This window comes from Ascaphus truei, unplaced genomic scaffold (assembly GCF_040206685.1).
Source record: "Ascaphus truei isolate aAscTru1 unplaced genomic scaffold, aAscTru1.hap1 HAP1_SCAFFOLD_737, whole genome shotgun sequence".
Taxonomy (NCBI): domain Eukaryota; kingdom Metazoa; phylum Chordata; class Amphibia; order Anura; family Ascaphidae; genus Ascaphus; species Ascaphus truei.
Window position 1 is genome coordinate 51,494 of NW_027457072.1, and position 22,499 is coordinate 73,992.

The 22,499-nt window shown below is 60.1% G+C and overlaps 1 protein-coding gene across 1 annotated transcript in view; it reads left to right on the forward strand.

The window, feature by feature from the left end:
* Positions 1 to 19,334, forward strand: part of LOC142486098 (cilia- and flagella-associated protein 337-like) — a gene marked incomplete at its 5' end in the record, with an annotated part of 69,966 nt that extends 50,632 nt beyond the window's left edge. The window contains 3 exons of the mRNA XM_075584759.1: positions 14,383 to 14,468; positions 17,073 to 17,219; positions 18,282 to 19,334. Of these exons, the coding sequence (XP_075440874.1) occupies positions 14,383 to 14,468; positions 17,073 to 17,219; positions 18,282 to 18,497 (449 nt within the window). The remainder of the gene's footprint in view (positions 1 to 14,382; positions 14,469 to 17,072; positions 17,220 to 18,281) is intronic.
* Positions 19,335 to 22,499: the final 3,165 nt, after the last annotated feature.

The window sequence follows — 22,499 nt, forward strand, 5'->3', positions numbered from 1 at the left end:
AACGGCACACAGACACCTCCGTGCAACGGCACACAGACACCTCCGTGCAACGGCACAGACACCCCCGTGCAACGGCACACAGACAACGCCGTGCAACGGCACACAGACACCCCCGTGCAACGGCACAGACACCCCCGTGCAACGGCACAGACACCCCCGCGCTACGGCACACAGACACCTCCGTGCAATGGCACAGACACCCCCATGCAACGGCACACAGACACCGCCGTGCAACGGCACACAGACACCCCGGTGCAACGGCACACAGACACCCCCGTGCAACGGCACACACACCCCCGCGCAACGGCACACAGACACCCCCGTGCAACGGCACACAGACACCCCGTGCAACGGCACACAGACACCTCCGTGCAACGGCACACAGACACCCCCGCGCAATGGCACACAGACACCCCCGTGCAACGGCACGCAGACACCCCCGTGCCGGGGGCACGCAGACACCCCCGTGAAACGGCACGCAGACACCCCCGTGCAACGGCACGCAGACACCCCCGTGCTACGGCACGCAGACACCCCCGTGCAACGGCACGCAGACACCCCCGTGCAACGGCACGCAGACACCCCCGTGCAACGGCACGCAGACACCCCCGTGCAACGGCATGCAGACACCCCCGTGCAACGGCACGCAGACACCCCCGTGCAACGGCACGCAGACACCCCCGTGCAACGGCACCCAGACACCCCCGTGCAACGGCACACAGACACCCCCGTGCAACGGCACACAGACACACCCGCGCAACGGCACACAGATACCCCCGCGCAACGGCACACAGACAGCCCCGTGCAACGGCACACAGACACCCCCGTGCAACGGCACACAGACACCCCCGTGCAACGGCACACAGACACCCCCGTGCAACGGCACACAGACACCCCCGTGCAACGGCACACAGACACCCCCGCGCAACGGCACACAGACACCCCCGCGCAACGGCACGCAGACACCCCGCGCAACGGCACGCAGACACCCCCGCGCAACGGCACAGACACCCCCGTGCAACGGCACACAGACACCTCCGTGCAACGGCACGCAGACACCCCCGCGCAACGGCACGCAGACACCCCCGTGCAACGGCACGCAGACACCCCCGTGCCACACAGACACCCCCGTGCAACGGCACACAGACACCCCCGTGCAACGGCACAGACACACCCCGTGCAACGGCACACAGACACCTCCGCGCAACGGCACACAGACACCCCGTGCAACGGCACACAGACACCTCCGTGCAACGGCACACAGACACCCCCGCGCAACGGCACACAGACACCCCCGTGCAACGGCACACACACCCCGTGCTACGGCACACAGACACCCCCGTGCAACGGCACACAGACACCTCCGTGCAACGGCACGCAGACACCCCCGCGCAACGGCATGCAGACACCCCCGTGCAACGGCACGCAGACACCCCCGTGCCACACAGACACCCCCGTGCAACGGCACACAGACACCCCCGTGCAACGGCACAGACACACCCCGTGCAACGGCACACAGACACCTCCGCGCAACGGCACACAGACACCCCGTGCAACGGCACACAGACACCTCCGTGCAACGGCACACAGACACCCCCGCGCAACGGCACACAGACACCCCCGTGCAACGGCACACACACCCCGTGCTACGGCACACAGACACCCCCGCGCTATGGCACACAGACACCTCCGTGCAACGGCACGCAGACACCCCCGTGCAACGGCACGCAGACACCCCCGTGCAACGGCACAGACACCCCCACGCTACGGCACACAGACACCTCCGTGCAACGGCACAGACACCCCCGTGCAACGGCACAGACACCCCCGTGCAACGGCACACAGACACCCCCGTGCAACGGCACAGACACCTCCGTGCAACGGCACACAGACACCCCCGTGCAACGGCACGCAGACACCCCCGTGCAACGGCACAGACACCCCCACGCTACGGCACACAGACACCTCCGTGCAACGGCACAGACACCCCCGTGCAACGGCACACAGACACCGCCGTGCAACGGCACACAGACACCCCCGTGCAACGGCACGCAGACACCCCCGTGCAACGGCACAGACACCCCCACGCTACGGCACACAGACACCTCCGTGCAACGGCACAGACACCCCCGTGCAACGGCACACAGACACCGCCGTGCAACGGCACACAGACACCCCCGTGCAACAGCACACAGACACCCCCGTGCAACGGCACACACACCCCCGTGCAACGGCACACAGACACCCCCGTGCAACGGCACACAGACACCCCCGTGCAACGGCACACAGACACCCCCGTGCAACGGCACACAGACACCCCCGTGCAACGGCACACAGACACCTCCGCGCAACGGCACACAGACACCCCGTGCAACGGCACACAGACACCCCCGCGCAACGGCACACAGACACCGCCGCGCAACGGCACACAGACACCCCCGTGCAACGGCACGCAGACACCCCCGTGCAACGGCACGCAGACACCCCCGTGCAACGGCACAGACACCCCCGTGCAACGGCACACAGACACCCCCGTGCAACGGCACACAGACACCCCCGTGCAACGGCACACAGACACCCCCGTGCAACGGCACACAGACACCCCCGCACAACGGCACAGACACCCCCGTGCAACGTCACACAGACACCGCCGTGCAACGGCACACAGACACCCCCGTGCAACGGCACACAGACACCCCCGTGCAACGGCACACAGACACCCCCGTGCAACGGCACACAGACACCCCGCGCAACGGCACACAGACACCCCCGTGCAACGGCACACAGACACCCCCGTGCAACGGCACCCAGACACCCCGCGCAACGGCACACAGACACCCCGCGCAACGGCACACAGACACCCCCGTGCAACGGCACACAGACACCACCGTGCTACGGCACACAGACACCGCCGTGACACGGCACACAGACACCCCCGTGCAACGGCACACAGGCACCCCGTGCAACGGCACACAGACACCCCCGTGCAACGGCACACACACCCCGTGCAACGGCACGCAGACACCCCCGTGCAACGGCACACACACCCCATGCAACGGCACACAGACACCCCCGTGCAACGGCACACACACCCCGTGCAACGGCACACAGACACCCCCGTGCAACGGCACACACACCCCGTGCTACGGCACACAGACACCCCCGTGCAACGGCACACAGACACCTCCGTGCAATGGCACGCAGACACCCACGCGCTACGGCACACAGACACCTCCGTGCAACGGCACAGATACCCCCGTGCAACGGCACACAGACACCCCCATGCAACGGCACACAGACACCCCCGTGCAACGGCACACACCCCCGTGCAACGGCACACAGACACCCCCGTGCAACGGCACACAGAAACCTCCGTGCAACGGCACACAGACACCCCCGTGCAACGGCACACAGACACCCCCGTGCAACGGCACACAGACACCCCCGTGCAACGGCACACAGACACCCCGCGCAACGGCACACAGACACCCCCGTGCAACGGCACACAGACACCCCCGTGCAACGGCACCCAGACACCCCGCGCAACGGCACACAGACACCCCGCGCAACGGCACCCAGACACCCCCGTGCAACGGCACACAGACACCCCCGTGCAACGGCACCCAGACACCCCCGTGCAACGGCACCCAGACACCCCGTGCAACGGCACACAGACACCCCCGTGCAACGGCACACAGACACCCCCGTGCAATGGCACACAGACACCCCCGTGCAACGGCACACAGACACCCCCGTGCAATGGCACACAGACACCCCCGTGCAACGGCACACAGACACCTCCGTGCAACGGCACACAGACACCTCCGTGCAACGGCACAGACACCCCCGTGCAACGGCACACAGACACCCCGTGCAATGGCACACAGACACCTCCGTGCAACGGCACACAGACACCTCCGTGCAACGGCACACACACCCCGTGCAACGGCACACACACCCCGTGCAACGGCACACAGACACCCCCGTTCAACGGCACACAGACACCTCCGTGCAACGGCACACAGACACCTCCGTGCAACGGCACAGACACCCCCGTGCAACGGCACACAGACAACGCCGTGCAACGGCACACAGACACCCCCGTGCAACGGCACAGACACCCCCGTGCAACGGCACAGACACCCCCGCGCTACGGCACACAGACACCTCCGTGCAATGGCACAGACACCCCCATGCAACGGCACACAGACACCGCCGTGCAACGGCACACAGACACCCCGGTGCAACGGCACACAGACACCCCCGTGCAACGGCACACACACCCCCGCGCAACGGCACACAGACACCCCCGTGCAACGGCACACAGACACCCCGTGCAACGGCACACAGACACCTCCGTGCAACGGCACACAGACACCCCCGCGCAATGGCACACAGACACCCCCGTGCAACGGCACGCAGACACCCCCGTGCCGGGGGCACGCAGACACCCCCGTGAAACGGCACGCAGACACCCCCGTGCAACGGCACGCAGACACCCCCGTGCTACGGCACGCAGACACCCCCGTGCAACGGCACGCAGACACCCCCGTGCAACGGCACGCAGACACCCCCGTGCAACGGCACGCAGACACCCCCGTGCAACGGCACGCAGACACCCCCGTGCAACGGCACGCAGACACCCCCGTGCAACGGCACGCAGACACCCCCGTGCAACGGCACGCAGACACCCCCGTGCAACGGCACCCAGACACCCCCGTGCAACGGCACACAGACACCCCCGTGCAACGGCACACAGACACACCCGCGCAACGGCACACAGATACCCCCGCGCAACGGCACACAGACAGCCCCGTGCAACGGCACACAGACACCCCCGTGCAACGGCACACAGACACCCCCGTGCAACGGCACACAGACACCCCCGTGCAACGGCACACAGACACCCCCGTGCAACGGCACACAGACACCCCCGCGCAACGGCACACAGACACCCCCGCGCAACGGCACACAGACACCCCGCGCAACGGCACGCAGACACCCCCGCGCAACGGCACGCAGACACCCCCGCGCAACGGCACAGACACCCCCGTGCAACGGCACACAGACACCTCCGTGCAACGGCACGCAGACACCCCCGCGCAACGGCACGCAGACACCCCCGTGCAACGGCACGCAGACACCCCCGTGCCACACAGACACCCCCGTGCAACGGCACACAGACACCCCCGTGCAACGGCACAGACACACCCCGTGCAACGGCACACAGACACCTCCGCGCAACGGCACACAGACACCCCGTGCAACGGCACACAGACACCTCCGTGCAACGGCACACAGACACCCCCGCGCAACGGCACACAGACACCCCCGTGCAACGGCACACACACCCCGTGCTACGGCACACAGACACCCCCGCGCTATGGCACACAGACACCTCCGTGCAACGGCACGCAGACACCCCCGTGCAACGGCACGCAGACACCCCCGTGCAACGGCACAGACACCCCCACGCTACGGCACACAGACACCTCCGTGCAACGGCACAGACACCCCCGTGCAACGGCACACAGACACCGCCGTGCAACGGCACACAGACACCCCCGTGCAACGGCACGCAGACACCCCCGTGCAACGGCACAGACACCCCCACGCTACGGCACACAGACACCTCCGTGCAACGGCACAGACACCCCCGTGCAACGGCACACAGACACCGCCGTGCAACGGCACACAGACACCCCCGTGCAACAGCACACAGACACCCCCGTGCAACGGCACACACACCCCCGTGCAACGGCACACAGACACCCCCGTGCAACGGCACACAGACACCCCCGTGCAACGGCACACAGACACCCCCGTGCAACGGCACACAGACACCCCCGTGCAACGGCACACAGACACCTCCGCGCAACGGCACACAGACACCCCGTGCAACGGCACACAGACACCCCCGCGCAACGGCACACAGACACCGCCGCGCAACGGCACACAGACACCCCCGTGCAACGGCACGCAGACACCCCCGTGCAACAGCACGCAGACACCCCCATGTCACACAGACACCCCCGTGCAACGGCACACAGACACCCCGTGCAACGGCACACAGACACCTCGTGCAACGGCACACACACACCCCCGTGCAACGGCACACAGACACCCCATTGCAACGGCACACACACCCCGTGCAATGGCACACAGACACCCCCGTGCAATGGCACACAGACACCCCCGTGCAACGGCACACAGACACCCCGTGCAACGGCACACAGACACCCCCGTGCAACGGCACACAGACACCCCGTGCAACGGCACACAGACACCCCGTGCAACGGCACACAGACACCCCGTGCAACGGCACACAGACACCCCGTGCAACGGCACACAGACACCCCGTGCAACGGCACACACACCCCCGCGCAACGGCACACAGACACCGCCGCGCAACGGCACGCAGACACCCCCGTGCAACGGCACGCAGACACCCCCGTGCTACGGCACGCAGACACCCCCGTGCAACGGCACGCAGACACCCCCGTGCAACGGCACGCAGACACCACCGTGCAACGGCACGCAGACACCCCCGTGCAACGGCACGCAGACACCCCCGTGCAACGGCACGCAGACACCCCCGTGCAACGGCACGCAGACACCCCCGTGCAACGGCACGCAGACACCCCCGTGCAACGGCACCCAGACACCCCCGTGCAACGGCACACAGACACCCCCGTGCAACGGCACACAGACACACCCGCGCAACGGCACACAGATACCCCCGCGCAACGGCACACAGACAGCCCCGTGCAACGGCACACAGACACCCCCGTGCAACGGCACACAGACACCCCCGTGCAACGGCACACAGACACCCCCGTGCAACGGCACACAGACACCCCCGTGCAACGGCACACAGACACCCCCGCGCAACGGCACACAGACACCCCCGCGCAACGGCACACAGACACCCCGCGCAACGGCACGCAGACACCCCCGCGCAACGGCACGCAGACACCCCCGCGCAACGGCACAGACACCCCCGTGCAACGGCACACAGACACCTCCGTGCAACGGCACGCAGACACCCCCGCGCAACGGCACGCAGACACCCCCGTGCAACGGCACGCAGACACCCCCGTGCCACACAGACACCCCCGTGCAACGGCACACAGACACCCCCGTGCAACGGCACAGACACACCCCGTGCAACGGCACACAGACACCTCCGCGCAACGGCACACAGACACCCCGTGCAACGGCACACAGACACCTCCGTGCAACGGCACACAGACACCCCCGCGCAACGGCACACAGACACCCCCGTGCAACGGCACACACACCCCGTGCTACGGCACACAGACACCCCCGCGCTATGGCACACAGACACCTCCGTGCAACGGCACGCAGACACCCCCGTGCAACGGCACGCAGACACCCCCGTGCAACGGCACAGACACCCCCACGCTACGGCACACAGACACCTCCGTGCAACGGCACAGACACCCCCGTGCAACGGCACACAGACACCGCCGTGCAACGGCACACAGACACCCCCGTGCAACGGCACGCAGACACCCCCGTGCAACGGCACAGACACCCCCACGCTACGGCACACAGACACCTCCGTGCAACGGCACAGACACCCCCGTGCAACGGCACACAGACACCGCCGTGCAACGGCACACAGACACCCCCGTGCAACAGCACACAGACACCCCCGTGCAACGGCACACACACCCCCGTGCAACGGCACACAGACACCCCCGTGCAACGGCACACAGACACCCCCGTGCAACGGCACACAGACACCCCCGTGCAACGGCACACAGACACCCCCGTGCAACGGCACACAGACACCTCCGCGCAACGGCACACAGACACCCCGTGCAACGGCACACAGACACCCCCGCGCAACGGCACACAGACACCGCCGCGCAACGGCACACAGACACCCCCGTGCAACGGCACGCAGACACCCCCGTGCAACAGCACGCAGACACCCCCATGTCACACAGACACCCCCGTGCAACGGCACACAGACACCCCGTGCAACGGCACACAGACACCTCGTGCAACGGCACACACACACCCCCGTGCAACGGCACACAGACACCCCATTGCAACGGCACACACACCCCGTGCAATGGCACACAGACACCCCCGTGCAATGGCACACAGACACCCCCGTGCAACGGCACACAGACACCCCGTGCAACGGCACACAGACACCCCCGTGCAACGGCACACAGACACCCCGTGCAACGGCACACAGACACCCCGTGCAACGGCACACAGACACCCCGTGCAACGGCACACAGACACCCCGTGCAACGGCACACAGACACCCCGTGCAACGGCACACACACCCCCGCGCAACGGCACACAGACACCGCCGCGCAACGGCACACAGACACCCCCGTGCAACGGCACGCAGACACCCCCGTGCAACGGCACGCAGACACCCCCGTGCAACGGCACAGACACCCCCGTGCAACGGCACACAGACACCCCCGTGCAACGGCACACAGACACCCCCGTGCAACGGCACACAGACACCCCCGTGCAACGGCACACAGACACCCCCGCGCAACGGCACAGACACCCCCGTGCAACGGCACACAGACACCGCCGTGCAACGGCACACAGACACCCCCGTGCAACGGCACACAGACACCCCCGTGCAACGGCACACAGACACCCCCGTGCAACGGCACACAGACACCCCGCGCAACGGCACACAGACACCCCCGTGCAACGGCACACAGACACCCCCGTGCAACGGCACACAGACACCCCCGTGCAACGGCACCCAGACACCCCGCGCAACGGCACACAGACACCCCGCGCAACGGCACACAGACACCCCCGTGCAACGGCACACAGACACCACCGTGCTACGGCACACAGACACCGCCGTGACACGGCACACAGACACCCCCGTGCAACGGCACACAGGCACCCCGTGCAACGGCACACAGACACCCCCGTGCAACGGCACACACACCCCGTGCAACGGCACGCAGACACCCCCGTGCAACGGCACACACACCCCATGCAACGGCACACAGACACCCCCGTGCAACGGCACACACACCCCGTGCAACGGCACACAGACACCCCCGTGCAACGGCACACACACCCCGTGCTACGGCACACAGACACCCCCGTGCAACGGCACACAGACACCTCCGTGCAATGGCACGCAGACACCCACGCGCTACGGCACACAGACACCTCCGTGCAACGGCACAGATACCCCCGTGCAACGGCACACAGACACCCCCATGCAACGGCACACAGACACCCCCGTGCAACGGCACACACCCCCGTGCAACGGCACACAGACACCCCCGTGCAACGGCACACAGAAACCTCCGTGCAACGGCACACAGACACCCCCGTGCAACGGCACACAGACACCCCCGTGCAACGGCACACAGACACCCCCGTGCAACGGCACACAGACACCCCGCGCAACGGCACACAGACACCCCCGTGCAACGGCACACAGACACCCCCGTGCAACGGCACCCAGACACCCCGCGCAACGGCACACAGACACCCCGCGCAACGGCACCCAGACACCCCCGTGCAACGGCACACAGACACCCCCGTGCAACGGCACCCAGACACCCCCGTGCAACGGCACCCAGACACCCCGTGCAACGGCACACAGACACCCCCGTGCAACGGCACACAGACACCCCCGTGCAATGGCACACAGACACCCCCGTGCAACGGCACACAGACACCCCCGTGCAATGGCACACAGACACCCCCGTGCAACGGCACACAGACACCTCCGTGCAACGGCACACAGACACCTCCGTGCAACGGCACAGACACCCCCGTGCAACGGCACACAGACACCCCGTGCAATGGCACACAGACACCTCCGTGCAACGGCACACAGACACCTCCGTGCAACGGCACACACACCCCGTGCAACGGCACACACACCCCGTGCAACGGCACACAGACACCCCCGTTCAACGGCACACAGACACCTCCGTGCAACGGCACACAGACACCTCCGTGCAACGGCACAGACACCCCCGTGCAACGGCACACAGACAACGCCGTGCAACGGCACACAGACACCCCCGTGCAACGGCACAGACACCCCCGTGCAACGGCACAGACACCCCCGCGCTACGGCACACAGACACCTCCGTGCAATGGCACAGACACCCCCATGCAACGGCACACAGACACCGCCGTGCAACGGCACACAGACACCCCGGTGCAACGGCACACAGACACCCCCGTGCAACGGCACACACACCCCCGCGCAACGGCACACAGACACCCCCGTGCAACGGCACACAGACACCCCGTGCAACGGCACACAGACACCTCCGTGCAACGGCACACAGACACCCCCGCGCAATGGCACACAGACACCCCCGTGCAACGGCACGCAGACACCCCCGTGCCGGGGGCACGCAGACACCCCCGTGAAACGGCACGCAGACACCCCCGTGCAACGGCACGCAGACACCCCCGTGCTACGGCACGCAGACACCCCCGTGCAACGGCACGCAGACACCCCCGTGCAACGGCACGCAGACACCCCCGTGCAACGGCACGCAGACACCCCCGTGCAACGGCACGCAGACACCCCCGTGCAACGGCACGCAGACACCCCCGTGCAACGGCACGCAGACACCCCCGTGCAACGGCACGCAGACACCCCCGTGCAACGGCACCCAGACACCCCCGTGCAACGGCACACAGACACCCCCGTGCAACGGCACACAGACACACCCGCGCAACGGCACACAGATACCCCCGCGCAACGGCACACAGACAGCCCCGTGCAACGGCACACAGACACCCCCGTGCAACGGCACACAGACACCCCCGTGCAACGGCACACAGACACCCCCGTGCAACGGCACACAGACACCCCCGTGCAACGGCACACAGACACCCCCGCGCAACGGCACACAGACACCCCCGCGCAACGGCACACAGACACCCCGCGCAACGGCACGCAGACACCCCCGCGCAACGGCACGCAGACACCCCCGCGCAACGGCACAGACACCCCCGTGCAACGGCACACAGACACCTCCGTGCAACGGCACGCAGACACCCCCGCGCAACGGCACGCAGACACCCCCGTGCAACGGCACGCAGACACCCCCGTGCCACACAGACACCCCCGTGCAACGGCACACAGACACCCCCGTGCAACGGCACAGACACACCCCGTGCAACGGCACACAGACACCTCCGCGCAACGGCACACAGACACCCCGTGCAACGGCACACAGACACCTCCGTGCAACGGCACACAGACACCCCCGCGCAACGGCACACAGACACCCCCGTGCAACGGCACACACACCCCGTGCTACGGCACACAGACACCCCCGCGCTATGGCACACAGACACCTCCGTGCAACGGCACGCAGACACCCCCGTGCAACGGCACGCAGACACCCCCGTGCAACGGCACAGACACCCCCACGCTACGGCACACAGACACCTCCGTGCAACGGCACAGACACCCCCGTGCAACGGCACACAGACACCGCCGTGCAACGGCACACAGACACCCCCGTGCAACGGCACGCAGACACCCCCGTGCAACGGCACAGACACCCCCACGCTACGGCACACAGACACCTCCGTGCAACGGCACAGACACCCCCGTGCAACGGCACACAGACACCGCCGTGCAACGGCACACAGACACCCCCGTGCAACAGCACACAGACACCCCCGTGCAACGGCACACACACCCCCGTGCAACGGCACACAGACACCCCCGTGCAACGGCACACAGACACCCCCGTGCAACGGCACACAGACACCCCCGTGCAACGGCACACAGACACCCCCGTGCAACGGCACACAGACACCTCCGCGCAACGGCACACAGACACCCCGTGCAACGGCACACAGACACCCCCGCGCAACGGCACACAGACACCGCCGCGCAACGGCACACAGACACCCCCGTGCAACGGCACGCAGACACCCCCGTGCAACGGCACGCAGACACCCCCGTGCAACGGCACAGACACCCCCGTGCAACGGCACACAGACACCCCCGTGCAACGGCACACAGACACCCCCGTGCAACGGCACACAGACACCCCCGTGCAACGGCACACAGACACCCCCGCACAACGGCACAGACACCCCCGTGCAACGGCACACAGACACCCCCGTGCAACGGCACACACACCCCCGTGCAACGGCACACAGACACCCCCGTGCAACGGCACACAGACACCCCCGTGCAACGGCACACAGACACCCCCGTGCAACGGCACACAGACACCTCCGCGCAACGGCACGCAGACACCCCCGTGCAACGGCACAGACACCCCCACGCTACGGCACACAGACACCCCGTGCAACGGCACAGACACCCCCGTGCAACGGCACACAGACACCGCCGTGCAACGGCACACAGACACCCCCGTGCAAAGGCACACAGACACCCCCGTGCAACGGCACACACACCCCCGTGCAACGGCACACAGACACCCCCGTGCAACGGCACACAGACACCCCCGTGCAACGGCACACACACCCCCGTGCAACGGCACACAGACACCCCCGTGCAACGGCACACAGACACCCCCGCGCAACGGCACACAGACACCGCCGCGCAACGGCACACAGACACCCCCGCGCAACGGCACACAGACACCCCCGCGCAACGGCACGCAGACACCCCCGCGCAACGGCACGCAGACACCCCCGTGCAACGGCACACAGACACCCCCGTGCAACGGCACGCAGACACCCCCGTGCAACGGCACGCAGACACCCCCATGTCACACAGACACCCCCGTGCAACGGCACACAGACACCCCGTGCAACGGCACACAGACACCTCGTGCAACGGCACACACACACCCCCGTGCAACGGCACACAGACACCCCATTGCAACGGCACACACACCCCGTGCAATGGCACACAGACACCCCCGTGCAATGGCACACAGACACCCCCGTGCAACGGCACACAGACACCCCGTGCAACGGCACACAGACACCCCCGTGCAACGGCACACAGACACCCCGTGCAACGGCACACAGACACCCCGTGCAACGGCACACAGACACCCCGTGCAACGGCACACAGACACCCCGTGCAACGGCACACAGACACCCCGTGCAACGGCACACACACCCCCGTGCAACGGCACACAGACACCCCGTGCAACGGCACACAGACACCCCGTGCAACGGCACACAGACACCCCCGTGCAACGGCACACAGACACCCCCGTGCAACGGCACACAGACACCCCCGTGCAACGGCACACACACCCCGTGCAATGGCACACAGACACCCCCGTGCAACGGCACAGACACCCCCGCGCAACGGCACACAGACACCCCCGTGCAACGGCACACAGACACCCCGTGCAACGGCACACAGACACCCCCGTGCAACGGCACACAGACACCCCCGTGCAACGGCACACAGACACCTCGTGCAACGGCACCCAGACACCCCCGCGCAACGGCACACAGGCACCCCGTGCAACGGCACACAGACACCCCGCGCAACGGCACACACCCCGTGCAACGGCACACAGACACCCCCGTGCAACGGCACAAACACCCCGTGCAACGGCACACAGACAGCCCCGTGCAACGGCACACAGACACCGCCGTGCAACGGCACACAGACACCCCCGCGCAACGGCACACAGACACCCCCGCGCAACGGCACACAGACACCCCCGCGCAACGGCACACAGACACCCCCGTGCAACGGCACACAGACACCCCCGTGCAACGGCACACAGACACCCCCGTGCAACGGCACACAGACACCCCCGTGCAACGGCACTCACACCCCCGTGCAACGGCACACAGACACATACAAACACACTGATGCTCATGAAGATTATACACACCTTAACACACTCATACTCCCAGACACAAATACACACTGGACAATCACACAGTAAGCCTATACACATATGTACTAAGACACAGACAAATAATACACAGACAAAGCCACTGATACATGTTGGCTTACCACACCAGACACACTGATATGCCGAGTTGTGCATGCGCACACTGACACAAGCACAAAGATACACACTAATCCACACGCTTATATATTCCTACATATTCCTGCACTGCAAGCCTGTGCGTCTCGGTTTATATGGCATGGGAGGCTTTCCTATTCTGCGGCGATATCCCTCTGCCAACAAAAATGGGTCCAAAGAGATTTTCCACGATGCTTCCCTAGTACACATGCAGCCACCTCTGGTGTGGAACACCTGTCAGCAGGTTAATGGTGCCCTGCCTTCTTCCTGGAAGAGAGCGCGTTATCCCGCCCAGGAATACACCTCTCATCGGAAAGAGCCATGTTTTCCTTTTCTAATCAGCCATCCCCAGGCAGCATTTCTAATTCCATGCTTAATCTCCCATCTGCAGCACGGTCACACCCGTCCGAAAGCATGGGGCCCGGATTAGGAGCAGGCTCCCAGCCACAGAGTGAAACAGACGTTAATGATAGGGAGGTGAGCGAGATTTGTACTGCAGGCCGAAACCGTAATCTAGTTAACATGTTGTTATCACGTGTTACATCTGCCTGCCGCCGTTATCACTCCACCACAGGGCGACACATGATTATAGACGAAACCGACGCCAAAAAAAACGATCAACTCTGCCGGAGGCATCTGTCTAAATAATAGTAACTGTAGATAACAGCACTGAAAGTGTATCTTCATGTATGTACTGTAGCACACAGTGTACTCAGCACTTTACAAAGAGACAACACAGTACAGGGAATTATAATAATACAATAAGTGCAACAAAGTCAGACAATAGGAAAGGAAATCCCTGCCCCGGAGAGCTTACAATCTAAGTGGTATGTTGGCAGAGTTACAGAGACAGCAGGTGAGGGAATAAGTGCAGTAGATGGCAGTGCCTGGCCTTGATGGTGGGTAAGTGCATTAGATTGCAGTGCCTGGCCTTGATGGTGGGTAAGTGCAGTAGATTGCAGTGCCTGGCCTTGATGGTGGGTAAGTGCATTAGATTGCAGTGCTTGGCCTTGATGGCGGGTAAGTGCAGTAGATTGCAGTGCCTGGCCTTGATGGTGGGTAAGTGCATTAGATTGCAGTGCTTGGACTTGATGGTGGGTAAGTGCAGTAGATTGCAGTGCCTGGCCTTGATGGTGGGTAAGTGCAGTAGATGGCAGTGCCTGGCCTTGATGGTGGGTAAGTGCAGTAGATGGCAGTGCCTGGCCTTGATGGTGGGTAAGTGCAGTAGATTGCAGTGCTTGGCCTTGATGGTGGGTAAGTGCAGTAGATGGCAGTGCCTGGCCTTGATGGTGGGTAAGTGCAGTAGATGGCAGTGCTTGGCCTTGATGGTGCGTAAGTGCAGTAGATGGCAGTGCCTGGCCTTGGTGGTGGGTAGGTGCAGTAGATGGCAGTGCCTGGCCTTGATGGTGGGTAAGTGCATTAGATTGCAGTGCCTGGCCTTGATGGTGGGTAAGTGCAGTAGATTGCAGTGCCTGGCCTTGATGGTGGGTAAGTGCATTAGATTGCAGTGCTTGGCCTTGATGGTGGGTAAGTGCAGTAGATTGCAGTGCCTGGCCTTGATGGTGGGTAAGTGCATTAGATTGCAGTGCTTGGCCTTGATGGTGGGTAAGTGCAGTAGATTGCAGTGCCTGGCCTTGATGGTGGGTAAGTGCAGTAGATGGCAGTGCCTGGCCTTGATGGTGGGTAAGTGCAGTAGATGGCAGTGCCTGGCCTTGATGGTGGGTAAGTGCAGTAGATTGCAGTGCTTGGCCTTGATGGTGGGTAAGTGCAGTAGATGGCAGTGCCTGGCCTTGATGGTGGGTAAGTGCAGTAGATTGCAGTGCTTGGCCTTGATGGTGCGTAAGTGCAGTAGATGGCAGTGCCTGGCCTTGGTGGTGGGTAGGTGCAGTAGATTGCAGTGCTTGGCCTTGATGGTGGGTAAGTGCAGTAGATGGCAGTGCTTGGCCACAATCGTTGGTAGGGGTTACTGTGGGTGTGGGACAGTAACCAGGAGTCCAGGTTATTGAGATGCTTCATTTACTGTAAGAGGCGAGTTTCAAGGTTTGACTTAAGGTGGGGAGAGAAGGTGCTGGGCGTATACTGAGTGTGACTGAGTCCCCCAGGTAGGGGCAGTGAGGGGTACAGGTGAAAGGGGCGGAGAGGTGACAGTTATGCTTTATACTGCACATTATAATAATATTTTCTACTTTATATACAGTAACACCAACCATGTGCACAGGTAGCGGGAGTATGCAGGAAATGCCAGGATGTGACATATACACTTACACGCCAGAGCACTAAATAGGAGAGGAAACACAAAGGGGACAGGAAGTTCCTGACCAACAGAGCTTGCATTCTAATGGCATGATATGAGATGCAGGCCCATGTTCTGTACAGTGCAAATAGTTCTGATCTAGTTCCGGTTCTGATCTGGTTCTTTTGCATGGAGAGCCCAATTCACGTCAATGGCGACATGGTCGGGGCTATTTGCACCTTGCAGAATAAGAGCCGTAGAGAAGCAGCAGGAAGGTGTGGCAGGGACACAATATTAATGCATTTGATGGCTTTATAATACGGGGACAACAATTCTCCAATCGAATAACTTGTGGCACAGAGAGATAAGCGGGCACTCCCAGGGTATGTATGTGTATAGCGCCATCTACGTGCCCAGCGCGTCACAGCAGTAACACACGGGATGTAATAATATAACACATACTGGGAATAAGCGCTTCAGATATAAAAGTAACATTGGGAAAAGGAGTCCCTGCCCCGAAGAGCTTACAATCTAAGTGGTAAGTGGGGAGAACGTACAGAGACAGTAGGAGGGTGTTCTGGTAAGTGCGTCTGCAGGGGGCCATGGTCAGTAATATGAGATGTATAGTGTGAGCCAGCAGGGCTCATATGCTTCGTTACAGAGGTGTGTTTTAAGAAAGCTCCTATGGGTGGAGAGAGAGGGTGCCAGTCGGATATTGAGGGGGAGGTATTCCAGAGGTGTGGGGCAGTCGGTGAGAGGTGTTAGGTGGGAGAGGGTAACAGACTTGGCTTGAGTAGGCTGCAGACACCTCCAACTGACCCCAGGGACGGGCGCTTCTTGCTCCACAGGCTGTCTCAGGGGGGCGCATGCAGGAGGGACTGATGAAGAAGATGGCAGCGAGGAAGGAACGCCGGCACCTTGCTGCAGACATCGATGTGAACAAGTTGACCCGCTTCGGGCACCTGTGCTCCCCATTCCAGGCCTTACCTACTTCGGTAAGCAGGGCAGTGCACGGACTACGGGTGGCATTAACCGTTTTTGCCGCTAGAGGGGCAGATAATGCAAAGGGGTTCATAACACATTCTGAAACACTTCATGCTTGTGCAGCCACCCCTGGGGTGGAACCTTAGCAGCTCATTCCATTCCTAGCAGCAGCATAGCAAGAGGTCTCGCAGTGTCTCTTATCCTCGGTTGAGTTCCTACCCTCTGATTACAAAGTAATCTCTCACATTCCTGGTCCACTTAACTGGCTGCACGTTCCACTGACAAACCGCCCATTATTAAGCCAGCGTCAGGCGCAGCACAGGATCCTTTACTGATAGATCATATTCACCAATATACTTATAAACAGCAATCATTTACTGGTGCGCTATGTATTATATGTGCACTCTCTGCGACACGATTCCATCCCTGGCCTGGAGAGCTTGCAATCTAACCTGGCTACGTATCAAACCTCCTGCAACCTGTTGAAATAAGATTTTTGTCTGAGTCTAACAGGTGTTAATTAAAGGTGTAGTTCCATCTAGGTCAAGGGGCTCAACCTCAGTCCTCAAGGGCAACCAACAGGCCAGCTTTTATGGATATCCCTGCTTCAGCACAGGTGGCTCAATCACTGATAATAATTTTAATTATTATTATTAATAATAATAATAATAATTTGAAACAAGGGGTCTCCGGAGCTAAAACACATTAATTTCACCAGCGGTTACCCCCTGCTTCCCGGGATACTTACCTAAAAAAAGGTGCCACCAATAGCGTCCCTGGCTGGGTAAAGCATATGGAGGTTTAAAACTCCAGCGGCACAGGAGCCAATAGGAAGTCGCAAGGTCATCCGTGCCGCGGGTTTTTTTTTTAATGCAATAAAGGAGACAGATAATAATAATATTGTTTCATTATAATAAACGTTATGCATTCATCATTTAATTCGCATTATAATATATGTATTGGGCACCTCCTTCCATAATACCCACACGCTAATCTCTCACGGATGTAGGCGCTAGACGCACACGAGCTACGTTGAGACATTGCCGCGTAATCTGAACGACGATGTCTTGCAGGAGGTGCAGGAGTTCACGCTGCCGGCTAATCTGCCGCCAACGACCAGCGAGAGTTTCGCCTTCGCGGCGCCGGCGGAGTACACAGCTCTACATGCAACGCGCAGAGAGAACCTGCGGGAATCCAGCCTAACGGGCGGCATAATATCTCCAACGCTACACGGGAAAACGCCTTTGTTTCCCCCACTGCATAAGAGGCAAAGACCCAGCGTGGTTTAATAAGGGATCGATCAGGCCTATCACCACCAAGCCTCTAGGGGGTGCTCCTTCTGACGTTGGTACAAGGCATGCAAATCTGATGGATCCCATTTGGATGTGTCTATTATTTAACTGTTCCTATATACCAGGGGTGGCCAACCCCTGTTCTCACGGGCCACCAACAGGTCACGTTTTAAGGATATCCCTGCTTCAGCACAGGTGACAGCCACCTGTGCTGAAGCAGGGATATCCTTAAAACCTGAGCTGTTGGTGGCCCTTGAGGGCTGGAGTTGGCCACAATTGCTGTAGACCCACCCGAAATCACATTGGGCAAAATCGCTCGATATGTCGACTCTCAGACTCGGGACGAGAATGGACATTTCTACATGAACATGGACTTTTCTGTCCAGATATTCGTTCATACAAATACCGCGACTGTATTTCATTTGATTATTAATACCTAAATCCGTTGCGTATGTAAATATATCGACCCGTGTTTAAGGTGCTAGTGGCCTTGGATTTTAGAGCCCTGGAAAGGACGTATATTTACTGCTAGCTGGGGATCTACCGTTTAAAGATGTAACTCAATGATATTCAGATATTCTATGTACAGGGCCTGAAAAGTGATTTATAGATTCATCTTATGGTGCCTAGCTTGTTTTATTAATGCAATATCTAAAGTCATGCGCTCCTAGTGTCCCATCTATAGGTTCATTTAACCCTTTGATTGCCCCAGGGCGCATATATGCATATATGCATGCATACATACACATTAGATAAGTTATGGTGGGTGAAAAGGTGACAACAAACCTCCACCGTTAGCATATAACAAATGAAAATGTCGCTTGTAAGCACAGTCACATGTCTTAGGCAGGTCTGCAACCCTGCCTTTCACCATTATCACACAGCATACAGTGCTCCCACTGCAGCAAGGGATTCTGGGAAATGACATGCAAATGAGCACACCGTGTCACCTTTTGCTTGAAATCCACAGATGACCCTGTGTGCACATTTGCATGTCATTTCCCAGAATCCCTTGCTGCAGTGGAAGCACTGTATGCTGGGTGATATTGGTGAAAGGCAGGGGTACAGACCCGTCTAAGACATGTGACTGTGCTCACAAGCGATGTTTCTCTCTCCTCTCTCTTGTCTCCCCACCACTGGATGAAGCCCCCCCACTGTTTCTATTTTTAAAATGCGATGCCCTGTTCAGGAGATAGAAGCGTTTCAAATATTAAGGTGACCCCCTCCGTCCCTCCTTATCCTAAATCCTAAACCTTTAGCGAACACGACCCCTGCAATGCATTGGTGAAGAACTCATATTGGTTCATTTAAAGCATGGGAGGGGCAACTCCAGTGCTCGAGGGCCACCAACAGGTCAGGTTTGCAGGATATCCCAGCTTCAGCAAAGGTGATTCAATCAATCCCTGCTTCAGCACAGGTGGCTCAATCAGTCCCTGCTTCAGCACAGGTGGCTCAAGCAGTCCCTGCTTCAGCACAGGTGGCTCAATCAATCCCTGCTTCAGCACAGGTGGCTCAATCAGTCCCTGCTTCAGCACGGGTGAGCCACTAATTGGACCACCTGTGCTGAAGCAGGGATATCCTTAAAACCTGACCCTTTGAGGGGCCTTGAGAACTGGAGTTGAGCACCCCTGCTTAAGATGACTGTAAATGTTGGATAATCCCAGCGCTTTTTTGGGCGGGTTTAACAAAGGAGCTACTAGGCGTTTCTTTTTCTTAGGGTGTGCAAAAACCCCAAAGTCTCACCGATTTCAGTCCTTGTAGGGTGACTGTTTACTCTGTAATGTTTACTTTTATTTTCTCTCTCGGACCTTCACCTCCTGCGGGTCGGTATTCCCAAACCCTCCTGCTATCCGAAGCCCCCCCCTACCCCCATAAGCACTGTAAGGTTTCTGTTAATATGGGGTTTATGGGGTCATTGTCTGGCAATGGGAGTTCTGGGACTGGAATTGGTGGATGAACGCCCCAAGTGTAAATCCACCTACCTAGACGCTGGTCGGAAATAACCGCTTGTTGGTGATTCTCGGACCGCCGGGCGTTCGGAAGGGTGTCAAACACTCACGGGTACATACTGAGCATCACACGGCAGCCGGGCCCCTACCCACGCACCTACAACTCTATCACTAATTACAGGCTTGACTTTCCTTAAAGAGGTAAGTCCTCCTGCCACTGGCGTAACTACATATTTGGGGGCCCCCTGCAAGAAATGTTTAAAGGTCCCCTTCTCTCACCCAATCCCTATTCCAAGAATTCTACTATATGGGATGGGGGGGGGAACTCCGGTCCCATGTCAGTGGGAAGCTGGAGCCACGCAGGTGGATGTGGAAGTTTGGTCTGGCGGTTACCGGGACACCAGTAGGTGGGGTGATGGCGTGAGGGCCCTGGCAGCGGAAGTTGGGCCTCAACTTCTGGCCTGGGCCCAAACTTCCAGTGTCGGACCCCCACCCCATTCTGCGGGGTTTAAAGGTGGTGTGGTTACGTCACCGGCTCCTGCTACATTGGTTAACATTACATTCATTTGGTGGGGTCACGCTACCATCTCTTAGGAGCAGATTCACTACAGGTCTGTTGCGTGTTAACACGCCTTATCTGACACTAAATGCCATTCAAGTCACAGGAACCCCCCTTACTGCCGAATATCTCCCTGCTTTTCCATTTAGACTTGAAGCTTCAGGGCTTCTCTACAACGTAAAATAGCTGCCGGCATCACTCCTGGCGGCATCCAACCTGTCTTGGTGAGGTTATGGAGATGCAGCCGTAGAATACAGGTTCCCTGATTGTATCGCCTCACATTATGTTGGCCATTTTAACCTCCCGAGAGGACTGAAAGCTACACACAATCTGTGGCATAAGAAGACACTGCAGATGGCTACTTGTAACGGTTATGCTCACCACAAACCTGGAACGGACCGCAGGGCTGTGGTGGGGATAGGTATACACTGACCGTAGACCACGAAGCCGGATCCGGGTTGCGAATTCCGTGGTCAAATGTACCCTGGAGAAGGTAATCGGTAGACAAGCCAGGGTCAGGGCAGGCAGCACAGGAACGAAGGTTGTGGTCACCAGCTGAGGTCATCATCAGGAAACAAGGTAGAAGTCACTTCAGCGTAGAGAGCCGAACACTGGAACTACGCCGCTTCAGCGTACAGGGCAGGAACCGGAACTGCACCGCTTCAGCGCAGAGAGCAGAAACTGGGGATCCAGTGCTTCAGCACAGAACAGCACACCCTAGCCGGGTACAGCTGAGAGTGGTGGAGGCCACTGGAAGGTCACGGGGAACAGGAACTGCAGACAGGACAGAAAAACAGGGCTTCAGTGTAACCGCTTCAGCGTGGCGGAGTCTGCCAGAAACTAGGAGCTATGGCAAAAAGGCCAAGGCAGGCCAAAGAGAGGTGCTGTGGCAAGCACAGTTACTTGACAAAGTCTATATTCAGCCACTTTCTGGGGGGAGTGGCAGGAGTTAAATAGAACAGGCAGTCAATGAGGCAGAGCTGCATAGGAGGCAGCAAGAAGCAGGCTGCAGTCTAATTGCAGGAGCAGGTGATTCTTGATTGCAGGTTTTAGACAGGAGGTTTGTCTGGAAACACTATAGCTCTGTAAGGATGAGTTCCAGCCAAACCCAGGAGCGGATTCCTTACACTACTATTAAACTGTTAGTTTGTCAAACAAAAAGAAGTGGTAAGCCTGGTTGGTAATTAAAAAGTATTTGTGCTTCACACCCCCTCTCATCCATCTTCAAAACACTAAATGTAACACCTTTCTCGTTCCGGCAACAAGATAAAGCAGGTTACTAGTTAACATTAATATCGACCATTTCCCCATTAATATTGACCAGATTTTACTCTCCCTCAGATCACAGATATATTTTGCTCAACACATTCGCCACAAATTATTGTGAGGTAAAAGGCTGAGTGTCCCAGTCTGTCTTATAATTTCATTTAATACCACCTGGAATGAATAATGTATGTATGTATGTATGTCTTTATATAGCGCCATTAGTGT